The 22002-nt window shown below is 67.6% G+C and overlaps 1 protein-coding gene across 1 annotated transcript; it reads left to right on the top strand.

Moving 5' to 3' along the window:
- The first annotated feature begins 1111 nt into the window (after nt 1-1111).
- Nucleotides 1112-14494, top strand: DES (desmin). The gene is given in 10 exon segments (XM_073304826.1): nt 1112-1740; nt 6032-6092; nt 6615-6710; nt 8538-8633; nt 8635-8700; nt 9790-9915; nt 11219-11439; nt 12387-12430; nt 13168-13250; nt 13639-14494. Coding segments are annotated over 10 exon segments (1377 nt in total). The 5' UTR covers nt 1112-1198; the 3' UTR covers nt 13681-14494.
- The last annotated feature ends 7508 nt before the right edge of the window (nt 14495-22002 follow it).

Below are 22002 nucleotides of genomic sequence, written 5' to 3'. Positions count from 1 at the left end.
GCTGGGCTGCGGGGGGCCGGGGACACTGGGCTTGCCGGGGGCTCTGGGCTGCGGGGGGCCAGAGGACACTGGGCTGCGGGGGGCCAGAGGACACTGGGCTGCGGGGGGCCGGGGACACTGGGCTGCGGGGGGCCGGGGACACTGGGCTGCTGGGGACTCTGGGCTGTGGGGGGCCAGAGGACACTGGGCTGCGGGGGGCCAGGGGACACTGGGCTGCGGGGGGCCGGGGACACTGGGCTGCGGGGGGCCAGGGGACACTGGGCTGCGGGGGGCCGGGGACACTGGGCTGCTGGGGGCTGGGGACACTGGGCTGTGGGGGGCCAGAGGACACTGGGCTGCGGGGGGCCGGGGACACTGGGCTGCTGGGGGCTCTGGGCTGTGGGGAGCCAGGGACAGTGGGCTGCCGGGGGCTCTGGGCTGTCAGGGGCCAGAGGACACTGGGCTGCGGGGGGCCGGGGACACTGGGCTGCTGGGGGCTGGGGACACTGGGCTGTGGGGGGCCAGAGGACACTGGGCTGCGGGGGGCCGGGGACACTGGGCTGCTGGGGGCTCTGGGCTGTGGGGAGCCAGGGACAGTGGGCTGCTGGGGGCTCTGGGCTGTCAGAGGCCAGAGGACACTGGACTGCGGGGGGCTGGGGGCTCTGGGCTGCGGGGGACCGGGGACACTGGGCTGCCGGGGGCTCTGCGCTACGGGGTGCTGCGGACTCTGGTCTACGGGGGGCCAGAGGACACTGGGCTGCCGGGGGCTGGGGGCTCTGGGTTGCAGGGGGCTGGGGCTCTGGGCTGCGGGGGGCCGGGGACACTGGGCTGCTGGGGGCTCTGGGCTGCGGGGGGCCGGGGACACTGGGCTGCTGGGGGCTCTGGGTTGCGGGGGGCTGGGGGCTCTGGGCTGCAGGGGGCCAGAGGACACTGGGCTGCGGGGGGCCGGGGACCCCAAGCCGTGAGGGGCCAGTGGGGCCCAGCCGTAGTCCCAGTGCTGTCCGGCCAGTCCTTGCCCCTGCCCGCTGGCCCGCCCTGCCCCCCGGAAGCCCCAGCTGTCTGCGCTGTCACTCTGGCCCGGCGGGGCTGGGCCGGCTGATGTCAGAGGGATACAAATAGCCGGAGCCTGGGTCCCTCCCCGACTCCTCTCGCTCGGCTCCCGCTCGCTCTGCAGCCACCCCAGCCTCAGCCTGCGCCCGGGCTCCGTCCAGCTGCCAGCATGAGCCAGTCGTACTCCTCCAGCCAGCAGCGGGTCTCCTCCTACCGCCGCACCTTCGGCGGGGGCTCCCCGGCCTTCTCCCGCGCCTCCCTGGGCAGCAAGGGCCTGGCCAGCTCCGTCTCCTCCCGGGTCTACCAGGTGTCGCGCGGCGCGGCCGTGCCCAGCCTGTCCAGCCTGCGGGTCACCCGCGTGGCCCCTCTGCGCGCCTACCAGGGCGGCGGGGAGCTGCTGGACTTCAGCCTGGCCGACGCCCTGAACCAGGAGTTCCTGCAGACCCGCACCAACGAGAAGGTGGAGCTGCAGGAGCTGAACGACCGCTTCGCCAGCTACATCGAGAAGGTGCGCTACCTGGAGCAGCAGAACGCCCTGCTGGTGGCCGAGCTCAACCGGCTCAAGGGCAAGGAGCCCACGCACGTGGCCCACCTCTTCGAGGAGGAGCTGCGGGCCCTGCGGCTGCAGGTCGACACGCTCACCAGCCAGCGGGCCCGCGCCGACGTGGAGCGCGACAACCTGCTCGACGACCTGCAGAAGCTGAAGCAGAGGTGAGGGCGGGGCGCCGGGCGGGGGGGCGTTCCTGAGCCCTGCGCCCCACGCCCCCGTCCCTGCGCCCCACACACCCCGTCCCTAGGCTCCATCCCTGCGCCCCACACAGCTTATCCCTGCGCCCCGTATCCCCATCCCTGCGCCCCACACACGCCCCGTCCCTAGGCTCCATCCCTGCGCCCCACACACACCCCAGCCCTGCATCCCCCACACCCTGTCACCATGCCCCGTCACTGTGCCCCCCCCACACCCCATCCCTGCGCCCCCTCCCTGCACCTCACACCCCGTCCCTGAGCCCCACACCCCGATCACCACCCCTCACATGGCCCAACTTCAGTGGTCCTGCCCCAGCCCCAGCCCCCTCCTCTTTCCGGCTCCGTTCCCAGCCGTTCTGTCCCCTCCACCCAGCGACGGGGCAGGTCTCTCCCTGGGAGTCCCAGGCCCCAGGCACCCCTGGGGGTCGGTGCAGCCGCTGTGGGGAGCCGGGAACACCCCACCAGTAGCGACGCTGGGGCTGGCTGCAGTAGGGCAGCTCCTGCCTCGGCGGTCTCGGTCGCCCCACCCAGCCAGGGGGCAGGTACCCGGGGGTCAGGCCCTGCAGCAGCCGCGCTGCAGACCTGGCCCCACGGCGCGGGCGGCTCGGCCCAGCCCCACAGTCTGGGCCAGCTCGGCTGGCTCTGGGCAGTGCAGACAGATGGGGCCAGAGCCCCCAGCCCCGTTCGCCAGCCCCCCTTCCCGCAGCCATTGTAACCCACTGCCATAAGCTCTCGGGCTAACCAGGCCAGAGGTCGATGTGCGCCCAGCGCTCAGCACCCGTCCCCAGCACCCAGCACCCGCCCCCAGCGCTCAGCACCCAGCCCCCTCCCCAGCACCCAGCCCCCGCCCCCAGCGCTCAGCCCCCGCCCCAGCGCTCAGCACCCGTCCCCAGCACCCAGCACCCGCCCCCAGCGCTCAGCACCCAGCCCCCTCCCCAGCACCCAGCCCCCGCCCCCAGCGCTCAGCCCCCGCCCCCAGCGCTCAGCACCATCCTGTCTCTAATGCCCAGGGCCCTTCCTAGCAGCCTCCCCTCCCACCTGCCTCTGTCTGTCTCCGCCGTCCGACCCACCCCTCCCGCTCCCTAGCGGGGGACGCAGGGGACAAGGGGGCACATCCTGTTGTGGGATCCCCCTGCACCCAGGAGCCCCGCGGCCCCTTGCTCCATGGGGCCGTGGCGTGGCTTGGCCCCACTGGCCCTCGCTCTCCAAGCTCACCGCTTTCCCAGGGTGCCGGGGCCTGGCTGTGCGGGGGGGTCACCCTCTGAAATCTTGTCCCGGGAAGCCAGGGGCCCCAGGGGTTACAGGAAAAGGGGGGGTACCTGGGAGCCCCCTACCCAGACCCAGAGCTCCGTGGCACTCAGCTGCCCTCAGCCCAGGGCTGCAGTGCCGTGGGGAGGGAGGAGCCGGTGCCCACGGTGGAGATTGTGGCGGTGCCCGGCGCTGCCCACCCGAAAGCGCAGGAACCCGAGCAGTGCAGCGTGATCCCTGGGGCAGCCCGTGGGCCCCCCGGGCCCCTGTTTGCTCTCTGGTCCTCCGCACCCTGGGCGTTTTGGGCCCCCCCATCCCCGTAGCGGTCCCGTTATGCGGTGCAGGAGTGCAGCGCCGTGGGGTCGGCCCCAGCCATCGGGGGGCTCCCTAGCTGGCACAGGGCTGCCCCATTGCAGCCTCTCGCCCTGGGGCCATGCCAAGAGGGGGGCTGGCTCGTTCCAGCTGCGCAAAGCGCTGCTGTGACTTCCGACAGAGACCCCCCCACCTTCCTGTGCCAAGCCTGGGCCTGAGGGGAGAGCCTGGCCCGGCTGCGCGGCCTGCGGGGACCGCTCTTTTCCCCGGGCCCCACACTGGGCTGCCTTGGGCCCTCCTGGGGGGATGCAGCTCACCAGCTGCCCCGGGGCCAGGCCCGCACAGCCAGACCGCCACGGCCACCATAGCAGGAGCGTTGGCACGGTGCCTGGGCGCCGAGGGCAGCGAGCCCCCTCGGGCGTGGGGCCCAGGCTCCAGGGGAGGGTCCCAGCAGGCACCAGCAGGTTCATGCAGGGCTGGAAACCTGTCTGGTCCTGGGCCAGCCTCCCCGCCCACAGCCACACCGTGGGGGCCTCGGCATACCGAGCTCTGCAGTGCTCCCCCCCCCCGCCCGCCCCGGGCTGGGCTGCTGGGGCTCTGCCCCGCCCCACCGAACTCAGGCCCGATGGGTCGGGGTGGGGGGGGGTCGCAGCTGGAATGGTGGGAACCCTGAGCTGGTTCCGGGGCGTGCAAGGGGCAGGATGTCTCTGCTCTCGGGGGGGCCAGTCCCAGCGCCGCCAGAGGCACAGAGGGAGCACGCTGGGGGGGCGGGGGAGCTGCAAGCTGGGGGGAGCCCCGCCCTGCATGCTGCGGCGGGGGGGAGCAGGACTTGGCTTTCAGAGGGGCTCCCCACGGTCCCAGTGCTGATCCCACACCCCCACCAGGGGCAGCTGATGCTCTGGGGGCGGCTGGCTCAGGCAGGGGAGCTCCTCGGGCGAGATCAGGGCGGGCCCCGGGCCCCCAGTGCCATGGCTGGTGCTCCGGGCACATTCTGAGCCAGGCCAGTCCAGTGCCCGCTTCCACGCAGCAGCTGGGCTGGCCGGCTGTGGGGTCGGGCGGGCACCGGCTGAGCGCACAGGAGAGGGGCGGGAGCCAGCCCTGGCACTAAGGGGGTGAATCTGGAAAGGGGTAGCAAAGAGGAGATCTTGTAGGACTGGCAAACTAGGCGGCTTCCTGCCCCCTGTGGCACTGTGTAGGGCCCACCCCACAGACAGGGTCTTCAGGGTCAGGCCCATGCCCGGGGGGCACCACAGCAATGTCTGGGCCGGGCGGGGGAACCCCTCCCACGTGGCTGGAAGATCCACGTTCAACCCAGCGACCGGTCCGTGCCACCCCCGCCCGCTCAGCCTTGGTGTGCCAAGACCCCCGGTCTCATCCACCGCTGGGTGTCCTGGGGCTGGCACCATGGGGCTGCAGGGACAGAGGGGGCCGTGATTCCAGAGAGCAGGGCCTGGGGGGGGCCGTGCAGGCAGCCTCCTCCCCGTCCCCTCGCCCCTTGAGGGGCCGGCTGCATCTCCTCCCAAAGGAAGCGGAGCAGAGACCCAAAGCCCTGGTGACTGGCCCCCACAGTAGGCAAGGGCCGGCCCCGAGCCATGAGCCGCGCTGGGGGGGCTGGGCCGGGGGGGCGCTTGTCTCTGGGCACCGCCACGGCTGAACGTCACCAAACTGAACGCAGGCCGGAGCAGCTGGCATGGGCGCCCCACCACGAATCCGCAACCTGCACTAGGAGCCCGAGCCGCAGCATCCCCGGGCAGGACCCACGGCTGCCTGGTCAGCCCCCTTTGCACTGACTGCGTGGGAAATCCTGGCGCCACGTGCACCCTCAGCCCCCGTATCGCTGTCCGGGATCCCTGAGCCCCATGTGCCCCCCATCTCACTGGCCAGGGTCCCCCCACCCCATGTACCCTCCATCCCACCATCCTGAGTTCCTGCACCCCATGTGCCCTCCCTTCTCACCCTATGGGGTCCCTGAGCCCCCATGTGCTCCCCAGTCTGACAAGGTGGGGTCCCTGAGCCCCATGTGCCCCCCTCACTGTCTGGGGTCTCTGTGCCCCCCGATTACTGCCCCATGTGCACTCCCATCTCACAAGCTGGGGTTCCTGCACCCCATGTGCCCTTGTCTCATTCTCTGGGGTCCCTGTGCCCCATGTGCCCCCCCCTCACTGTCTGGAGTTCTCATGCCCCATGTGAGCCCCCCGTCTAACAAGCTGGGGCCCCATGTGCCCCCCTCTCCCCCATATCGGAGCCCTGTGTCCCTGAATCTCATCTCCCTGCCCCTGGCATCACAGCCCCAGCTCTCTGCAGCCTACCCCTGCAGATCCCCCTGGCTCCCCAGCCATGCTGCGCTTGGCCCCAGCCCCTCGGCCGCTCCCCTATAAGGAAGGGGCAGGCGGCGCGGTGCGGGGTGACCTCAGCCTTTGTGCCGGGCTCTGGTTTTGACTATAATAGGGAACAGGAGGCCAGGCCGCTGGCCCCCAGCCAGCCCGCCGGGAATGCGGGACAAGGGGCCTCCAGCGCCTGGGGGCTGAGCCGGCCTGGACCCCGCGCGGGGCACGGAGCCCCCTCCTGTGGCAGCCTGTCTGTCCCTCTTCTTCCCTCTGGCCTTGGGCTGTCCTTCCACCCCCCATGGGCGGCCCCGCCCCGGCTCGCCCTGCCTGCCCCCCAGCCCCGTCTGACGCCCCCGCTCTGCTCCCAGGCTGCAGGAGGAGATCCAGCTGAAGGAGGAAGCGGAGAATAACCTGGCTGCCTTCCGAGCAGTAAGTGCCATGTCTCCAGCCTCTCCTGCCGGGCCGTGGCACGGGGAGGGGGGCGGGCTGGGGGCCCCCTGGGGCTGTGGGTGCGGACCAGAGAATCAGGCTCCCTGCCCCCTCCCCAGGCCAGAGACCCTCCCTCGCCCCCCAGCCTGGGCACCCACCCTCCTTGCCCTCGGCACCCCAGGGCTCAGCTGCTCCGACTGGCGGTAGGTGGGGGCTCCTGCCCCTGCCCGCAACCCCAGCCCCAGCCGGAGGGGGCCCCGTGGGCACGCAGCACCCTGGCTGCAGGGTTAGTCTGCGGGGCACAGCTCGCCCTCGCCCCAAACCTGTGACCACCGGCAGCCAGGCGCCCCCATGGCCCCGGCGGGGCTCCCCCCGGCCCGGCGCACCCCCCGGCCGGCGCCATCGGTGTCACTCAGCACCTCGGCGGCCTCCCGCGCGGGCAGGGCAGGGCCCCGCTGCCCACGCTCTGGGCCCAGCCCTGCGGCTGCCCGGCTCTGAGCCCGGCTCCCTCTCGGCCGGCAGGACGTGGACGCGGCCACCCTGGCACGCATCGACCTGGAGCGACGCATCGAGGCCCTGCAGGAGGAGATCGCCTTCCTCAAGAAGGTGCACGAGGAGGTAGGTCCGCGGAGAGCCCTGCCCCGGCCCCCGTTCCCGCCCCGGGGCTCTACCCCCGATTACTACCATGGGGCCCCGCCCTGCAATTACTGCCCCTGAGCTCTACCCCGATTACTACCCCGGGCCCCCCCCCCCCGATTACTGCCTTGCCCCCCCCCCCAGTACTGCCCCAGGGTCTCGCCCCCCGTTCCCGCCCCGGGGCTCTACCCCTGATTACTACCCCGGGCCCCCGATTACTGCCCCGGGGCCCCACCCCCAGTACTGTCCTGGGCCCCCCCGATTACTGCTCCGGGGCCCCGCCCCGGGGCTCTACCCCTTATTACTGCCTCAGGGCCCTGCCCCCTCATTACCGCCCCGGGGCCCCGCCCCCCATTACTGCCCCGGAGCTTACCCCCGATTACTACCATGGGGCCCCGCCCCGCAATTACTGCCCCGGGGCCCCGCCCCCCGTTACAGCCCTGGAGCTCTACCCCCAATTACCGCCTCAGGGCCCCGCTCCCCGATTACTGCCCCGGGCCCCGCCCCTCGTTAACACCCCGGGGCTCTGCCCCCCATTACCGCCTCGGGGCCCCAACCCCCCTATTACTGCCCCGGAGCTCTACCCCCGATTACTGCCCTGGGGCCTCGCTCCCCAATTACTGCCCCGGGGCCCCACTCCCCCACTAACTGCCCTGGGGCCCCACCCCTCCGATTACCACCTCGAGGCCCTCCCCCACCCATTACTGCCCCGGAGCTCTGCCCCCCGATTACTGCCCCCCGGCCCCACCCACCCAATTAACGCCTTGAGGCCCTCCCCCACCCATTACTGCCCCGGAGCTCTGCCCCCGATTACTGCCCCGGGGCCCCACCCCTCTGATTACCACCTCGAGGCCCTCCCCCACCCATTACTGCCCCGGAGCTCTACCCCCCGATTACTGCCCCCGGCCCCACCCACCCAATTAACGCCTTGAGGCCCTGCCCCACCCATTACTGCCCCGGAGCTCTGCCCCCCGATTACTGCCCTGGGGCCCCACCCCTCCGATTACCACCTCGAGGCCCTCCCCCACCCATTACTGCCCTGGAGCTCTGCCCCCCGATTACTACCCCGGGGCCCCATGCCCCCCCCAATTAGTACCCTGGTGCCCTGCCCCCCTGATTACTACCCCAGGGTCCCGCCCCCCCGATTACTACCCCAGGGCCCCATACCCCCAGGTACCACCCTGGGGCTGCGCCCCCTGTTACTGCCCTGGGGCCCCACCCCCCTGATTACCGCCTTGAGGCCCTGCCCCACACAAAACTGCTCCAGAGCTCTGCCCCCTGATTACTGCCTCAGGTCCCTGCCCCCCTGATTACTGCCCCGGGCTTCCGCCCCCCAATTACTACCCTGGGGCTCCGCCCCCTAGTTACTGCCCTGAGACCCCACCCCCTGGTTACTGCCCCAATGCCCTGCCCCACCCATTACTGCCCTGGGGCCCCGCCCCCCATTAATGATCCAGAGCTCTGCCCCCTTATTACCGCCCCAGGGCCCTGCCCTCCTGATCACTGCCCTAGAGTCAACCCCCCCAAATTACTGCCCTGGGACCTCACCCCCTCATTATTGTCCTGGCCCCCCCCCCCCGGTACTGCTCCAGGGCCACGTTCCCCCCCCAGTTACTGCCCTGTGGCCCTGCCCCCACCCCCCTGGTTTCTGCCCTGAGGCCCTGCCTGGTGGGGATGGTCCCCAAATCAGGCTGGGTTTAGCCAGTGTTGGGGTGTGAGTGGCTGGGGGCAGGGACTTGGGGCTGAGGTTGGGGACTGGGGCTGGGGCGGGGCAGGTCGGGGGTCGCTGACGCTGCCCCTCGGCCCCAGGAGCTCCGGGACCTGCAGGCCCAGCTGCAGGAGCAGCACGTCCAGGTGGAGCTGGACGTGTCCAAGCCGGACCTGACGGCCGCCCTGCGCGACATCCCGCGCCCAGTACGAGACCATCGCCGCCCAGAACATCTCCGAGGCCGAGGAGTGGTACAAGTCCAAGGTCAGGGGGCTGCGCTGGGCCGGGGGGCGACTGGGGGGGCTGCGCTGGGCTGGGGGGCCGTGCTGGGCCTGGGGAGGCTGCGCTGGGCCGGGGGGTGACTGGGGGGGCTGCTCTAGGCTGGGGGGCTGTGCTGGGCCTGGGGAGGCTGCGCTGGGCCGGGGGGCGACTGGGGGGGCTGCGCTGGGCTGGGGGGCCGTGCTGGGCCTGGGGAGGCTGCGTTGGGCCGGGGGGTGACTGGGGGGGCTGCACTGGGCTGGGGGGCCGTGCTGGGCCTGGGGACGCTGCGCTGGGCCGGGGGAGGTGACTGGGGGGGCTGCACTGGGCTGGGGGGCCGTGCTGGGCCTGGGGACGCTGCGCTGGGCCGGGGGAGGTGACTGGGGGGGCTGCACTGGGCTGGGGGGCCGTGCTGGGCCTGGGGGGCTGCACTGGGCTGGGGGTGACTGGGGGGGCTGCACTGGGCTGGGGGGCCGTGCTGGGCCTGGGGAGGCTGCGCTGGGCCGGGGGGTGACTGGGGGGGCTGCACTGGGCTGGGGGGCCGTGCTGGGCCAGGGGAGGCTGTGCTGGGCCAGGGGGTGACTGGGGGGGCTGCTCTAGGCTGGGGGGCCGTGCTGGGCCTGGGGAGGCTGCGCTGGGCCAGGGGGTGACTGGGGGGGCTGCTCTAGGCTGGGGGGCCGTGCTGGGCCTGGGGAGGCTGCGCTGGGCTGGGGGGTGACTGGGGGGGCTGCTCTAGGCTGGGGGGCCGTGCTGGGCCTGGGGAGGCTGCGCTGGGCCGGGGGGTGACTGGGGGGCTGCGCTGGGCCAGGGGCTGGGCTCTGCTGCCAAGGAGCGGGGGCTGGGCTGGGGACCTCTGTTCCCACCACTGCCCCGTGCCCCCGGAGCTGGCTCCTGCCTGCCAGCTGCTCCCAGGCCCCGCAGGGCCCCATGCGGGGCAGGGCGGCTGAGGTCAGGTCACGGTGTGGGGCTCTGGGGCTGAGTTGCTGCCCTCGGGGCCTGTGGTGAGCTCAGAGCAGCGCCAGCCCAGCACCCGTGTGAGCCCCAGCTGTGCCCCGGCTGCCGGCTCAGCTGCCCTCTCTGGGCCCCGACCCGCAGGTGTCCGATCTGACCCAGGCCGCCAACAAGAACAACGACGCCCTGCGCCAGGCCAAGCAGGAGATGATGGAGTATCGGCACCAGATCCAGTCCTACACCTGCGAGATCGACGCCCTCAAGGGCACGGTGAGCAGGGGGCACGGCCGGGGAGGGGGCGGGCAGCGGCTGGGACTCACTGGCTGGCAGAGCTGCCCCGTGAACCCGCTGTCCAGGCAAACGGCCCCCAGAGATGTGAAGTGCAGGGTGTCCGGGCATCCCCGGGCGATGCTTTGGGACTGCTCCCCATGAAGCCAGGCAGGACTCTGGGGAAGTCTCCTCTCGGGGAGCAGCCTGTCTGCAGGACACACAGCTCCCCCGGCTCCACCTTCCTGGGTCTGACCTCGGAGCCTTCAGCCTCCTCTGCCCCTCCCTGCGCTTCCCACAGCGAGTCCGCCCAGGTGGGGTCCTGGGGGCCCCAGAGGGTCCTGCCCCCCAACTCCGCAGTCAGACGTGACTCTCAGCCAGCCAGTAAAGCAGAAGGTTTAGGAGACGACAGGAACATGGTCTAAAACAGAGCTTGTAGATGCAGAGAACAGGACCCCTCAGCTGGGTCCATTTTGGGGGGCCGTGAACCAGACAACCACGTCTGCCCTTCCCTCCATGTCTCCAGCCAGCCTCAAACTGAAACTCCCTCCAGCCCCCCCTCCTCTGGGCTTTGTCCCTTTCCTGGGCCAGGTGGTCACCTGATTCCTTTGTTCTCCAACCCCTTTAGTTCTCACCTTGCAGGGGGGAGGGGCCCAGGGCATCAGTGGCCAGGAAACAGGGTGTCGGCCATTCTCTGTGTCCAGACCCCTGCACCCACCTGCCCTCTAGGGCTCTGCAATGATCATACACCGTTATCCCTCCCCCTAGATACCTAAGAACTGCCTAGGGGAAACTGAGGCACCCCCACACTATTCAGAGGAAACATTAAGAACAGTCCCGTTTCGTCACAGTGACGAACCCCACAGTGACTGCCCCAAAGGGATGGCTTTGGCCAGTGCGGTGCGGTGACCCCCCATACACAGCCCCATCCCTATGGGGTTACCCCCTTGTAGGCTGTCTCCTTGCCCCTGGCTCTGCCCCCTGTCACAGACCCACAGGATTGGGGTCACGGCCCAAGTTTGGGGACAGGCTCTGGGAGGCCCCATCAGTGGTCCAGGCCCTCAAGGGGTCTCGCTCTCCCTCCAGGGGAAGCCAAGTGGCTTCACCGCCTCCTGGGGCTGGACCTCTGGGCCTGCAGCCCCCTGTGTCTCACCCTGCCTGAGTGCAAGTGGTCCCTTCCCCCTGCCCAGGTGACCCTGCAGCACAGAGGGGAAACTGAGGCACACACAGGCTTCATACAATGATGACGTAAAATTCCCACTGTCCCTGCTGGCGGTGCCGGCTCTGACATGGGCTGTCCCTGCAGAACGACTCCCTGATGCGGCAGATGCGGGAGCTGGAGGAGCGCTTTGCCGGGGAGGCGAGCGGCTACCAGGACACCATCGCGCGGCTGGAGGAGGAGATCCGGCACCTGAAGGATGAGATGGCGCGGCACCTGCGCGAGTACCAGGACCTGCTCAACGTCAAGATGGCGCTGGACGTGGAGATCGCCACCTACCGCAAACTGCTGGAGGGCGAGGAGAGCCGGTGAGCGGGCGTCTGCCCAGCCCGGCCCCGGCCCTGGCCCCGGCCCCTGCTGCCCCTGGGTGTTGGCTTCTGGGGGAGTGTCACGGACTCCCCGGGCGATGCTCTGGAACGGCTCCCTATGAAGCCAGGCAGGGCTCTGGGGGAGTCTCCTCTCGGGGAGCAGCCTGTCTGCAGGACACACAGCTCACCCGGCTCCACCTTCCTGGGTCTGACCTCGGAGCATTCAGCCTCCTCTGCCCCTCCGTGCACTTCCCACAGCGAGTCTGCCCAGGCGGGGTCCTGGGGGGGCCAGAGGGTCCTGCCCCCCAACTCCACAGTCAGACGTGACTCTCAGCCAGCCAGTGAAACAGAAGGTTTATTAGACGACAGGAACATGGTCTAACACAGAGCTTGTAGCTGCAGAGAACAGGACCCCTCAGCTGGGTCCATTTTGGGGGCAGTGAGCCAGACAACCCCGTCTGCCCTTCACTCCATGTCCCAGCCAGCCCCAACCTGAAACTCCCCCCAGCCCCCCCCCCCTGGGCTTTGTCCCTTTCCCAGGCCAGGAGGTCACTGGATTCCTTTGTTCTCCAACCCTTTAGCTCTCACCTTGCAGGGGGGGAAGGGCCCAGGCCATCAGTGGCCAGGAAACAGGGTGTCGGCCATTCTCTGTGTCCAGACCCCTGCACCCACCTGCCCTCTAGGGCTCTGCAAAGATCAAACACCCTTACCCCACCCCCTAGAGGCTTAAGAACTGCCATGGGGAAACTGAGGCACCCCCGCACTATTCAGAGGAAACATTAAGAACAGTCCCACTTCGTCACAGGGAGCAAGGACCTATAGCCCAGGGTGGGGAGCCCCAGGGCAGGGTGCTCCTGGCCAGCCCACCCCGGTGTCTCTGGGGCCCAGGGGACCTCTCTCAGCTGTGGCCGTGGCACTAACCCCTTTTCCTTCTCCATGTGCTGCAGGATCACTCTCCCCATCCAGACCTTCTCGGCGCTCAACTTCCGGGGTGAGTGCGGGGCAGGGCCCAAGCAGGGTTGCATGTGGGGGCTCCCTGATCCCACTGCGGTGGGGCATGCCTGGCATAAGCCATGGGGGCAGGGGGACGGGCCCCATAGCTGCTGTCTGTGCTCCCTGCCAGCCCCCGCCTGCCCCCAGCCCATCGCCTTGTGCCCCTGCCCTCTCAACTGCCATGGCCAGCCCCTCACCCCGTATCCCCCATGGCCCAGGCCCTGCACCCCACCCCCTCAACCTGCACCCCCCGTGGCCAGCCCCTCACCTCGCCCCCCCCCATGGCCCAGCCCCACCCCAGCCCCTCGCCCCATACCCCCCATGGCCCAGGGCCTGCCCCCCACCCCCTCAACCCGCACCCCTCATGGCCCAGCCCCCCACCCCATCCCCACCATGGCCAGCCCCTTGCCCCGTACCTCATGGCCCAGCCACCCATGGTCCAGCCCCCATCCTCCCCATGGCCCAGCCCCACCCCAGCCCCTCGCCCCATACCCCCCATGGCCCAGGGCCTGCCCCCCACCCCCTCAACCCGCACCCCTCATGGCCCAGCCCCCCACCCCATCCCCACCATGGCCAGCCCCTTGCCCCGTACCTCATGGTCCAGCCCCCGCCCCCATCCTCCCCATGGCCCAGGCCCCAGCCCCATACCCTGTACCCCCTGGGGCCCAGCCCTGCCCCCACCCTGGCCACTCACGCCCCTGCCCTGCCCCAGGCTGATTCTCCTCCCACCTGCAGAGACCAGCCCAGAGCAGCGAGGCTCAGAGGTTCACACCAAGAAGACCGTGATGATCAAGACCATTGAGACCCGTGACGGGGAGGTGAGCAAGGAGCAGGTGGCTGGGTAGGGCTCTAGCCATGGCAGTGGGGTGGGCCAGCAGCCCCTGCTTCCCAGGGTCCCCCCAGGAGGGAGGGCTCCCTGGGCTCCGGGTGGGGTGCTCGGATCTGTCCTGGCCCAAGCCGGGTGGCTCCCGGCTGTGCCTAACGCAGACTCCTCGGCTGGGATCCAGGCTCCCGGCCACCCATCTGCCCGGGCCCGGCTGGTGCAGAGCAGTCGCCTCGAGACTGTCCCCGGTCTCTGTGCAGGCTGGAGATCTCGGGCGACCCGGCCTGAAGGGAGGGTGGTGTTTGCCCCTTGCGCCAGCCGCCGGGGCAGCCCGGATGCCAGGCCCTGGGGCCCCCGTCTCACCAGGGCTCTCCCCCGAGCAGGTGGTGAGCGAGGCCACGGAGCAGAAGCACGAGGTGCTGTAGACGGCGCCGGCCGAGCGGCTGCAGAGAGACGATTGGCACCTTCCGTCCCCGCCGACGCCCCCGCCCTGCCCCCCTCCTGCCCCAGCCCTTCCTCCATTGTCCCCTGGGCAGAACTTCCCATGCCTGTCTCCCCCCACGCCCCCCCATCTCTCTCCTGCTTCTGAAGTGCTGTGTTGGGAGCTTGCCCGGGGGCCCCGGAGTCAGGAGTGGGGCTGGGCGTGGGGAGCAGGGGACACAGGGCCCTGGCTCACGGGGTGGGGGAAGGGGGGGCCATTGCAGGCTTCCAGCAGCAGATTCTGCATCCCACCCCCATGCCCCCTGTACTCATGCGCACCTCCCCCGCACCCCCAGGGCCTGGCAGGGGCCCGCCTCCGCCTGGGCCCAGGGCCCCGGAGCTGGCGTTTCTCCTGGGCAGACCCTGCTCAGCCTGGGAGGGGAGACGGAGACCGGCCAGCCCCCGTCGTCCCCCAGCCTGGACCAAAGCCATGGAGCTCCCGGTAGTGCCCATCGCCTGGGGAACTGGGGCTGCTGCAGGCTCCGTGGGATGGCGAGGATCGGGGGGACCAGCCCCCCGGGAGTTTGTGCCAGGGACAGGCTGGGTGAGTCTGCAGGAGGCTCCCCACGGGCAGGGAGCAGTGGGACCCGCGGGAGCCTAGAGAGGATCCGTGTAAGTGAAGGAAGCAGGAGAGGGAGAGAGAGGGAGAGAGAAATGGACAGAGGCCAACAGGCTGGGGGCACTGCCCCCCCACCCGGCCCCCGCCCCGCAGCGTGTACGCGACTCCCCCAGGCTGCTGAAATAAACAACGGAGCACGACCCCGCCTCTGAGTCCTGCTTGCTGAGCCGGGGTCGCCCGCCTGCCGGCCCCTCGGCGGGTCTCCCGGCGCACCCCCTCTCCTGGGGCAATCCTGCGACTCGCCCCTCTCTAGCCAGGCCCCAGCGACCAGGGCAGGGGAGCCAGCAGCGTGGCACCCAAGGGCCCAGCCCTCGCAGAGGTGGATGGGAGCACCGGACTGGCCTGCACTTGGCTCTCTGCATCTGAGCTGAGCTTCTCCCTGCACGCCCCGGGGGGGGCTGTCTTGTCCCGTCTCTGAGCTCAGCCGGGCCCGCCAGGCTCTCACAACCCCCCTCCCATTTCTAGGGTCCCTTGGGGGTTTGCCTCCTTTGCTCCCAGACATGGCTGTGTGGAAGGCCCCTGCGTGGAGCCAGCCCTTATTCTCTTCCCCCCTTGGAAGCTGGGTGCGGAGAGGCGGGCTGATCGGGGCCATTGTCCTGCCTTCCCTGGTTCCGTAAGGCCCCTTCCCCAGCGCCTCTTGCTGTGAACCCCGGCAGGGGGCAAGGAAAGGCACTAGTCCGAACGGAGTCCAGGCGGGCAGAATCGGGGTGTTCTCTTTACACGGTCCAGGGATAATGTCCGGGTTTATTTTTAAGCATTGTTTTAGCTTGCAATTTATGTTTCACAGTTGTGGGGAATGGGGGCAGTCGGGCAAGGGCGGGTCGGACAGTACCTTAATGACGGTCGCTGTCGATATTCACAAAGTTAAAGCTTTAAAACACAAAGTGTCAAACACCCAGAGGGACTGTCCTTAAAGTCGGCTTGAGTGCGGTCTCAGCGGCATCTCTGCCTCCCCCTCGCTGTGTGCGGCAGGTGTTATCGATGGGAAAGTTTCCCCTCAGCAGGTGACTCTGGTGAAATCGACAGTTCCCGACATTCCCCGAGGAAAATTCAATCTCTCCAAGCCCACAGATAATCGGCAGGTCCCCAGAGCACGTGGCTGCCCCAAGCTGGGGTCCCTGCCAATGGACTGTGGGGGGATTTAAAGATCCCACACTACAGCAGCCAAGAAAGGGATATGTCACAGACCCACAGGATTAGGGCCACAACCCCAGCTTGGGGACAGGCTCTGGGCAGCCCCATCAGTGGGCCAGGGTCTTGCTGCTCCTCCAGGGGAAGCCATGTGGCTTCATCGCCTCCTGGGGCTGGACCCCTGGGCCTGCAGCCCCCCTGCTCCCCACTGTGAGCTCCAGGCAGCGAGTCCCACGGCAACAGACCCTGCTGGAGACTTGTCCATTCTTCAGGGCCTAATGCACCTCGCCCGGCGTCTGCAGGGACACTCACACGGCGCGTGAAGAACAGGCAGGTCAGCCGTTACCTGGACCCAGCACAGGGAGGCCTTGGGTAGCCCCCTGGAATGAAGGCTAAAGTAGGGTCTATGCTGGTCACCCAGAGCCCAGCCCAATTGTAGTGACCTCTTAGTTCAAGCTCCATCTGTCTCGGTCTGACCTCCTTGGCCAGACTTCAGCTGAGAGCCCCGACTCCTTCCAGCAGCCAGCCCATCCATCCCTCCTTTCTCCCTCAGCCTTTGTTCTTCAGCTGGGGGACGTTGCTTAGCCTCCTTGGAGAGAGGTGGGGAAACCCCCCTGTAACAAAGCGGCCTCTGGCGGGACACAACTGAGAGTATCAATTCAGGGCAAATTGCTTTGAGCAGGGCAGTCACAGCCCCAGGCTGGGGGTCCTTTGCACACCCAGGCAAACCAAACTAGCCAGCCAGAGAGGACTTTGGTCTCGCCCCACTGGCTAACCACACGTCACACAAGCAATTCCCTCAGACAGCCCAGTTTCCCAGTATCCCCACCAGCGCCACTTGGTATGGGGACAGATGGTTGTGAAAACCGATACCCCAGTAAAAGAACAAAGGTTCCCTCGATCCCAAAGGACCAAGCCCCAGACCCCGGTCAATATACAAGTCAGATCTTACCCACAACTCATGCTGTTGCCAATCCTTTAGCATCTAAAATCTAAAGGTTTATTCAGAAAAGGAAAAAGATACAGACGGGAGCTAGAATTGGTGAAATGGAATCAATGACATCCAGTGATGGCCAAGTCCTTGGTTCAGGCTTGCAGCAGGGATGGAATAAACAGCAGGTTCAAATCCAGTCTCTGGAGAACATCCCCAGCTGGGATGGGTCCTTCAGTCCTTGGTTCAAAGCTTCAGTTTGTAGCCAAGTCCCTCCAGAGGTCGGAAGCAGGATTGAAGACAAGATGGAGGAGCCGCAGCAGCTTTGTATAGTCTCTTGCCATGTGGTCTCTGCTTTCTGTGTCCCAAAGACAAGCTGCCCATCCCATGGCCTGGAAACACCTCAGAGTCCTGTCCCTAGGCAGGTTTTTGCACACCTGGCTGAGTCCCCAGGCGTGTCTGCCTTCTCTCAGTGGGTCAGTTGTTTCGCTGATGGTCCCTAATGGGCCACCCAGCAGACTGGGCAGAGCTGACCCCAACTTGTCTGGGGTGTCCCCCAGAAGCAGAGCACAAGTTTGAACTGCAGACAGGACAGAGCCAATATTCATAACTTTAAATACGAAACTGATACACGCAGACAGACAGCACAATCCTAGCCAGCAAAGCGTGACCTTGTCTTAGACACCTCACTCGACAACCTTTGTAGAAGATCTGGTGCCACGACAGGACCTTGGTTGCAACAATGCTCTATACGGTCCCAGTTCATATTAATAACGCCCCCCCACCCCCCCGGGCGCTGGCTGCTAGGTGTGAGTGTCAGGGTGTGACCCGGGTGGACCAGGCCCGAAAGCTCCCTGCTGAAGGCCGCAGGGTCCTGCCACATCCGTCCCAGGAAAGGAGCAGTGGAGCTAAGTCCTCCAGCAGCCTAGAGAGACTGTGCAGGAAGCAGCCAATCAGGGGGAGGCTACAAGGGCCTGGCCAATCAGGGGTTGCAGGCTAGTACAAAAGCAGCTGCAGGGCAGCCTGGCCAAGCCCAGAGGCAGCTGCGTGGTGGAGCTAGGGGAGCGTGGGGAGGGCTCTTGGCTGGCCAAAGGGGGCTGCAGCGGCTCTGTGCTAGCAGGGACCGGGGCAGCGAGGCGCCGCCCCCGGCTGGCTGAGCGGCCTGAAGGCCGAAGAGCCCCGGCTAAGGGTGGAGCAGCGGCCAAGGCTGCAGCTGCGAGGAAGTGGCCCAGGGAACTGAAAGCAGGTTTTTTGAAAGGGACACTGTGGCGTGTGGCTGCTATTCTTAGGGTCCCGGGGGTGGGACCCAGAGAAGGGGGTGGGCCTGGATCCCCCCATAGGCCACTGAGTGAAGTGCCCTACAACTGGACAGCGATTAAACCGACTCCCAGAAGGGGATCTGAGCTACTTATGGCCCAGCTGAAGCCAGAATAGGCCAGGAGGGTGAAACCGTTGCCTCCAGGGAGGAAGCCCTGAGCGTACAGCCTGATACCAGGGCAGGGGCTGTGTGAAGACTGCAGACACACCTGACCAGAAGGGGGCGCTTGTGAGAGGTGGGTGCCAGGCCGCTACACTGATTGGATTTGTCATTGTCTCCTCAAATGCTCCATTGCTATGGGGACCTAGCCCTCGGCAGCTCGGTGACACCCACACCTACGTCTCTTAGCCTGCCCTGCGAGCAAACAGCCCTCTTCTACCCACTGGGTAACAATGCAGCATATAGGGGAAACTGAGGCACAAACACAATTCCAAAAATATCCCCACTTCATGAGAGAGTAACCGAAGGCTTAGATCCTTCTACAGTGGCGACTCAAAAAGAAAAGGAGGACTTGTGGCACCTTAGAGACTAACAAATTTATTTGAGCATAAGCGACTGAGTGGCTAGTTAACAAGAGGGCTGCAGTGGGGCAGGGACAGGGTGAAGTCTGACAGGAGCAGAGGCGGCTGGGTGGGCCGTAGGGCTCCAGCATGGAAGGGGCAGCGCACGGCTGTGGCAGGGGCCGCAGACAGACTGAGGTAGGAGCTGCCCAGGGATGCCATGAGGGATCGTGAGGCTGTCACGGACTCTCAGATCATGCCCACTCTTGGCCCTGTGCGGTCCACGGGGGGTGCCCCTTTCAGTGAGAGAGCCCTTCTCGGGGGTCCAGCCCCTCCACCTCCTGGAACCGCACCTCTCTGAGCCTTAGCACGCCTGGCTCTGCCTTGGGCTCCTCAGGGAGTCCCCTCACTCTGGACCCCCAGGGCCTCCACCCCCCGAAGGGGATGATGCCCTCTGTCACAGAGTCCCCGGGCGATGCTCTGGATCTGCTCCACATGAAGCCAGGCAGGACTCTGGGGAAGTCTCCTCTCTGGGAGCAGCCTGTCTGCAGGACACACAGCTCCCCCGGCTCCACCTTCCTGGGTCTGACCTCGGAGCATTCAGCCTCCTCTGCCCCTCCGGGCGCTTCCCACAGCGAGTCTGCTCAGGCGGGGTCCTGGGGGGGCCAGAGGGTCCTGCCCCCCAACTCCGCAGTCAGACGGGACTCTCCGCCAGCCGGGGAAACAGAAGGTTTATTAGACGACAGGAACACGGTCGAACACAGAGCTTGTAGGTGCAGAGAACAGGACCCCTCAGCTGGGTCCATTTTAGGGGCCAGTGAGCCAGACAACCACGTCTGCACTTCCCTCCATGTCTCCAGCCAGCCCCAAACTGAAACTCCCTCCAGCCCCCCCGTCCTCTGGGCTTTGTCCCTTTCCCAGGCCAGGTGGTCACTGGATTCCTTTGTTCTCCAACCCTTCAGCTCTCACCTTGCAGGGGGGAAGGGCCCAGGCCATCAGTTGCCAGGAAACAGGGTGTCGGCCATTCTCTGTGTCCAGACTCCTGCACACACCAGCCCTCTAGGGCTCTGCAATGATCATACACCCTTATCCCACCCCCTAGATACTTAAGAACTGCCTAGGGGAAATTGAGGCACCCCCACACTATTCAGAGGAACCATTAGGAACAGTCCCACTTCATCACACCCCCCCAATACCTCCCACCCCCACCCTGTTCTCTAGCCCCGAGTGACTCTCAGCTGGCGTAACACAGGAGGGTTTATTGAGCGTCTGAACCCAGCACAGGAAACTCTCTGGCCTCAGGCCTGGCCTCCCCCAGCCCAGCACATCCCAGTCTCCCCTGCACCCAGGGGGGCTCTGCCTGCCCCCTCCCTCCAGCCCAGAGCCCCCCTGCTTCCCAGCTGGGCCTCTGAGATCCCTGACCCGACCCCTCCCCCCGTCCATTGTCTTCTCTCCAGGTAAACCGGGTCGCCTGGGCCCCCTCTCCCCTCATCTGTGCTCTGGCCCCTCTGGCTGGACCCGGCTGGTCAGGTCACCGGGGTCCCCTCTTCTCAGCCCATTGTCCTCCCGCTGGCCAGACCCGGCTGGGACTCCTGAGCTGGGCCTCCCGGTCCCCAGTCGCTGGGGTCTCCATTCTCCAGGCCATTGGCCGGGGTCCCAAGTTCCCTCGCCGGTCCTGTGTCCCAACAAACTCCCTCTCCCATCCCTCCTTTAAACCCATAACACCCAGGGAAACTGAGTCCCACCCCCTCTGCATGCAACCCACAGGAAAACCAAGAAAATCCCCCATAGGAAACAAGGAAAAAGAAGAAACTCCTGCACGTCGTCACAGAGGTGCAGGCCAGTCGTGTGTAACACGAGGTGCTGGGTTCCCCGCCGGCTCCTGCGGGACAGCAGCGTGAGCGTGGGAGTGCGGGGCACGGGCTGGCCTGGAGGCCGGGGTTGGGTCGTCAGACGTTGGGTTCTGTTTCGATTCCTTGTTCCCCAGGAGGCGGGTCTGAATGCCCTGGCTGGGGAGCTGAGTCGCAAGGGGGGGCACGCCCACTGGTGCCTGGACCCGCAGCGCCCCCAGCCAGGCACGTGGAACTGGGCCCTGCAGAGCCAGGCCCGGCCCAGCCGGGAGCTCCCTGGGGCTGGGGTCCCTGCGGGGGCAGCGAGCGCCTGCGGGGCCGGCCTGAGGGTGGCACAGAAACGCAGCTGGCAGGGAGCGAGCAGAGGGGTGCTGCCAGGCATGGCACCTGCACTGCTGGCAGCACCCCAGGGACCAGCCAGGCCAGGGGGGCTCCTGCCCCCCCGCGCCTGGGCCCACGGGGCAGAGCCAGGGCTGCGAGTCTCGGGGATGCTGCTCACCAGGGAGCCCAGCCTGGTGTGAGCCAGCAGCTGGCAGTCGCAGCCCAGGGCCCCACGCTCGTGCCCACCCTCTCGCAGGTACCAAGGTGCTTGGCCTGCGGGTGGGGGAAGGGCCCCTCCAGGAGCTGGCTGGAGGGACCAGGCCTCCAAATGGGGGGCATGAGGGGGCCTGCTCTGCCAGCCCAATGCCCAGGGATCAAGGAGCCCGGGCCCAAACACTGCCCAGCATTGCGCCTGGCCTGGCTGCAAAGGGGAGGAGAAGCTGTAGACTGCAACTGTGGCAGCATCCATCCCTCCCCAGGTGCAGCCCTGGGCTCCCACAATGCTGCCGCTGGGCTCGCTGGAGACCCTCAGAGATGTTGGCAGGAGGTGTGAACTCCAGTGTCCCAGCCACGTCCCTCTGATGAGCTGAGGCTGTTTCCTCTGCCCCCCTCCACACCAGCAGCCTGGAACAATTGCTCTGAGTCGCCTCGTGGTGCATGTTAACTCTGAATCCTAATGATGACAACCCACACCCCAGTGCTGGAATCTGTGCCACACTGAAACTGTGGGCACGGTGAATACATGGGAGCAGGAAACAGGAGCCAGGCCCAGCCGGGAGCCAGGCCAAACCTCCATGCAGCTGCCGCGGAATTGCCCAGAGGCTGAAGGAGCCGGGAACGCAGGTGGCGTTGAGGCTGCGGGGCATGTCCCGGAGGCGGCCCTGGGGGGTCTGGCATGCTGACGGGGTACCTCCAAGGGACTGTTTAGGAGCTGGGCTGTAGCACAGATGCCGGGAACCAGCCAGAGTTTATTTTCGAAGCCGATGATCTGACAGCGACTTGTCCACGGGGCCTGCGCGGCCGAGCTGCCTGGCCGTGCCAACACCGCGTGTTAGCCCATGCGTGGGGGGCGCCTGGCGCAGGACTGGGGATCCCCAGAGACGTCACTGCCGGGGCCCTGGGGGAGGCGCCTGCTCCAGCACCAAGCCCCCGGGGGACCCATGGGGGCCAGCTGCCGGGGGAGGGGGAGCTGTGGGGTGACAGCAAAGACCAGACGCTCGACCCTGGCCCGACAGGGACTCACCCCGCGGTGACGCGGCCAAGTGTTCCCACCGAGCGGACGCGGGCCGCTACCCGTGGCCGCGTTACTGACGGGGCAAGTGCTTGGGGGGTGGCCGGGGGGCTGGCAGCAGCTGGCAGCGCTGCCCATCTCCAGCAGGTGGCAGTCCGGCACGCTGCAACAAACGAAACAAACTCCCGACCCACAGCCCCAGCCCTGCCCCCCCAACTCTGCCGGCACCCCTCACTCCCGACCCGCAGCCCCCTGCTAGACCAGCCCTGCCCCCCCAGCTCTGCCAGTGCCCCTCACTCCCGACCCGCAGCCCCCTGCTAGACCAGCCCTGCCCCCCCAGCTCTGCCAGTGCCCCTCACTCCCGAC

The sequence above is a fragment of the Lepidochelys kempii genome, chromosome 11 (assembly GCF_965140265.1).
Source record: "Lepidochelys kempii isolate rLepKem1 chromosome 11, rLepKem1.hap2, whole genome shotgun sequence".
Lineage (NCBI taxonomy): Eukaryota > Metazoa > Chordata > Testudines > Cheloniidae > Lepidochelys > Lepidochelys kempii.
Note: the sequence above shows the minus strand (reverse complement) of the source record. Positions and strands in the feature narration are given on the sequence as shown.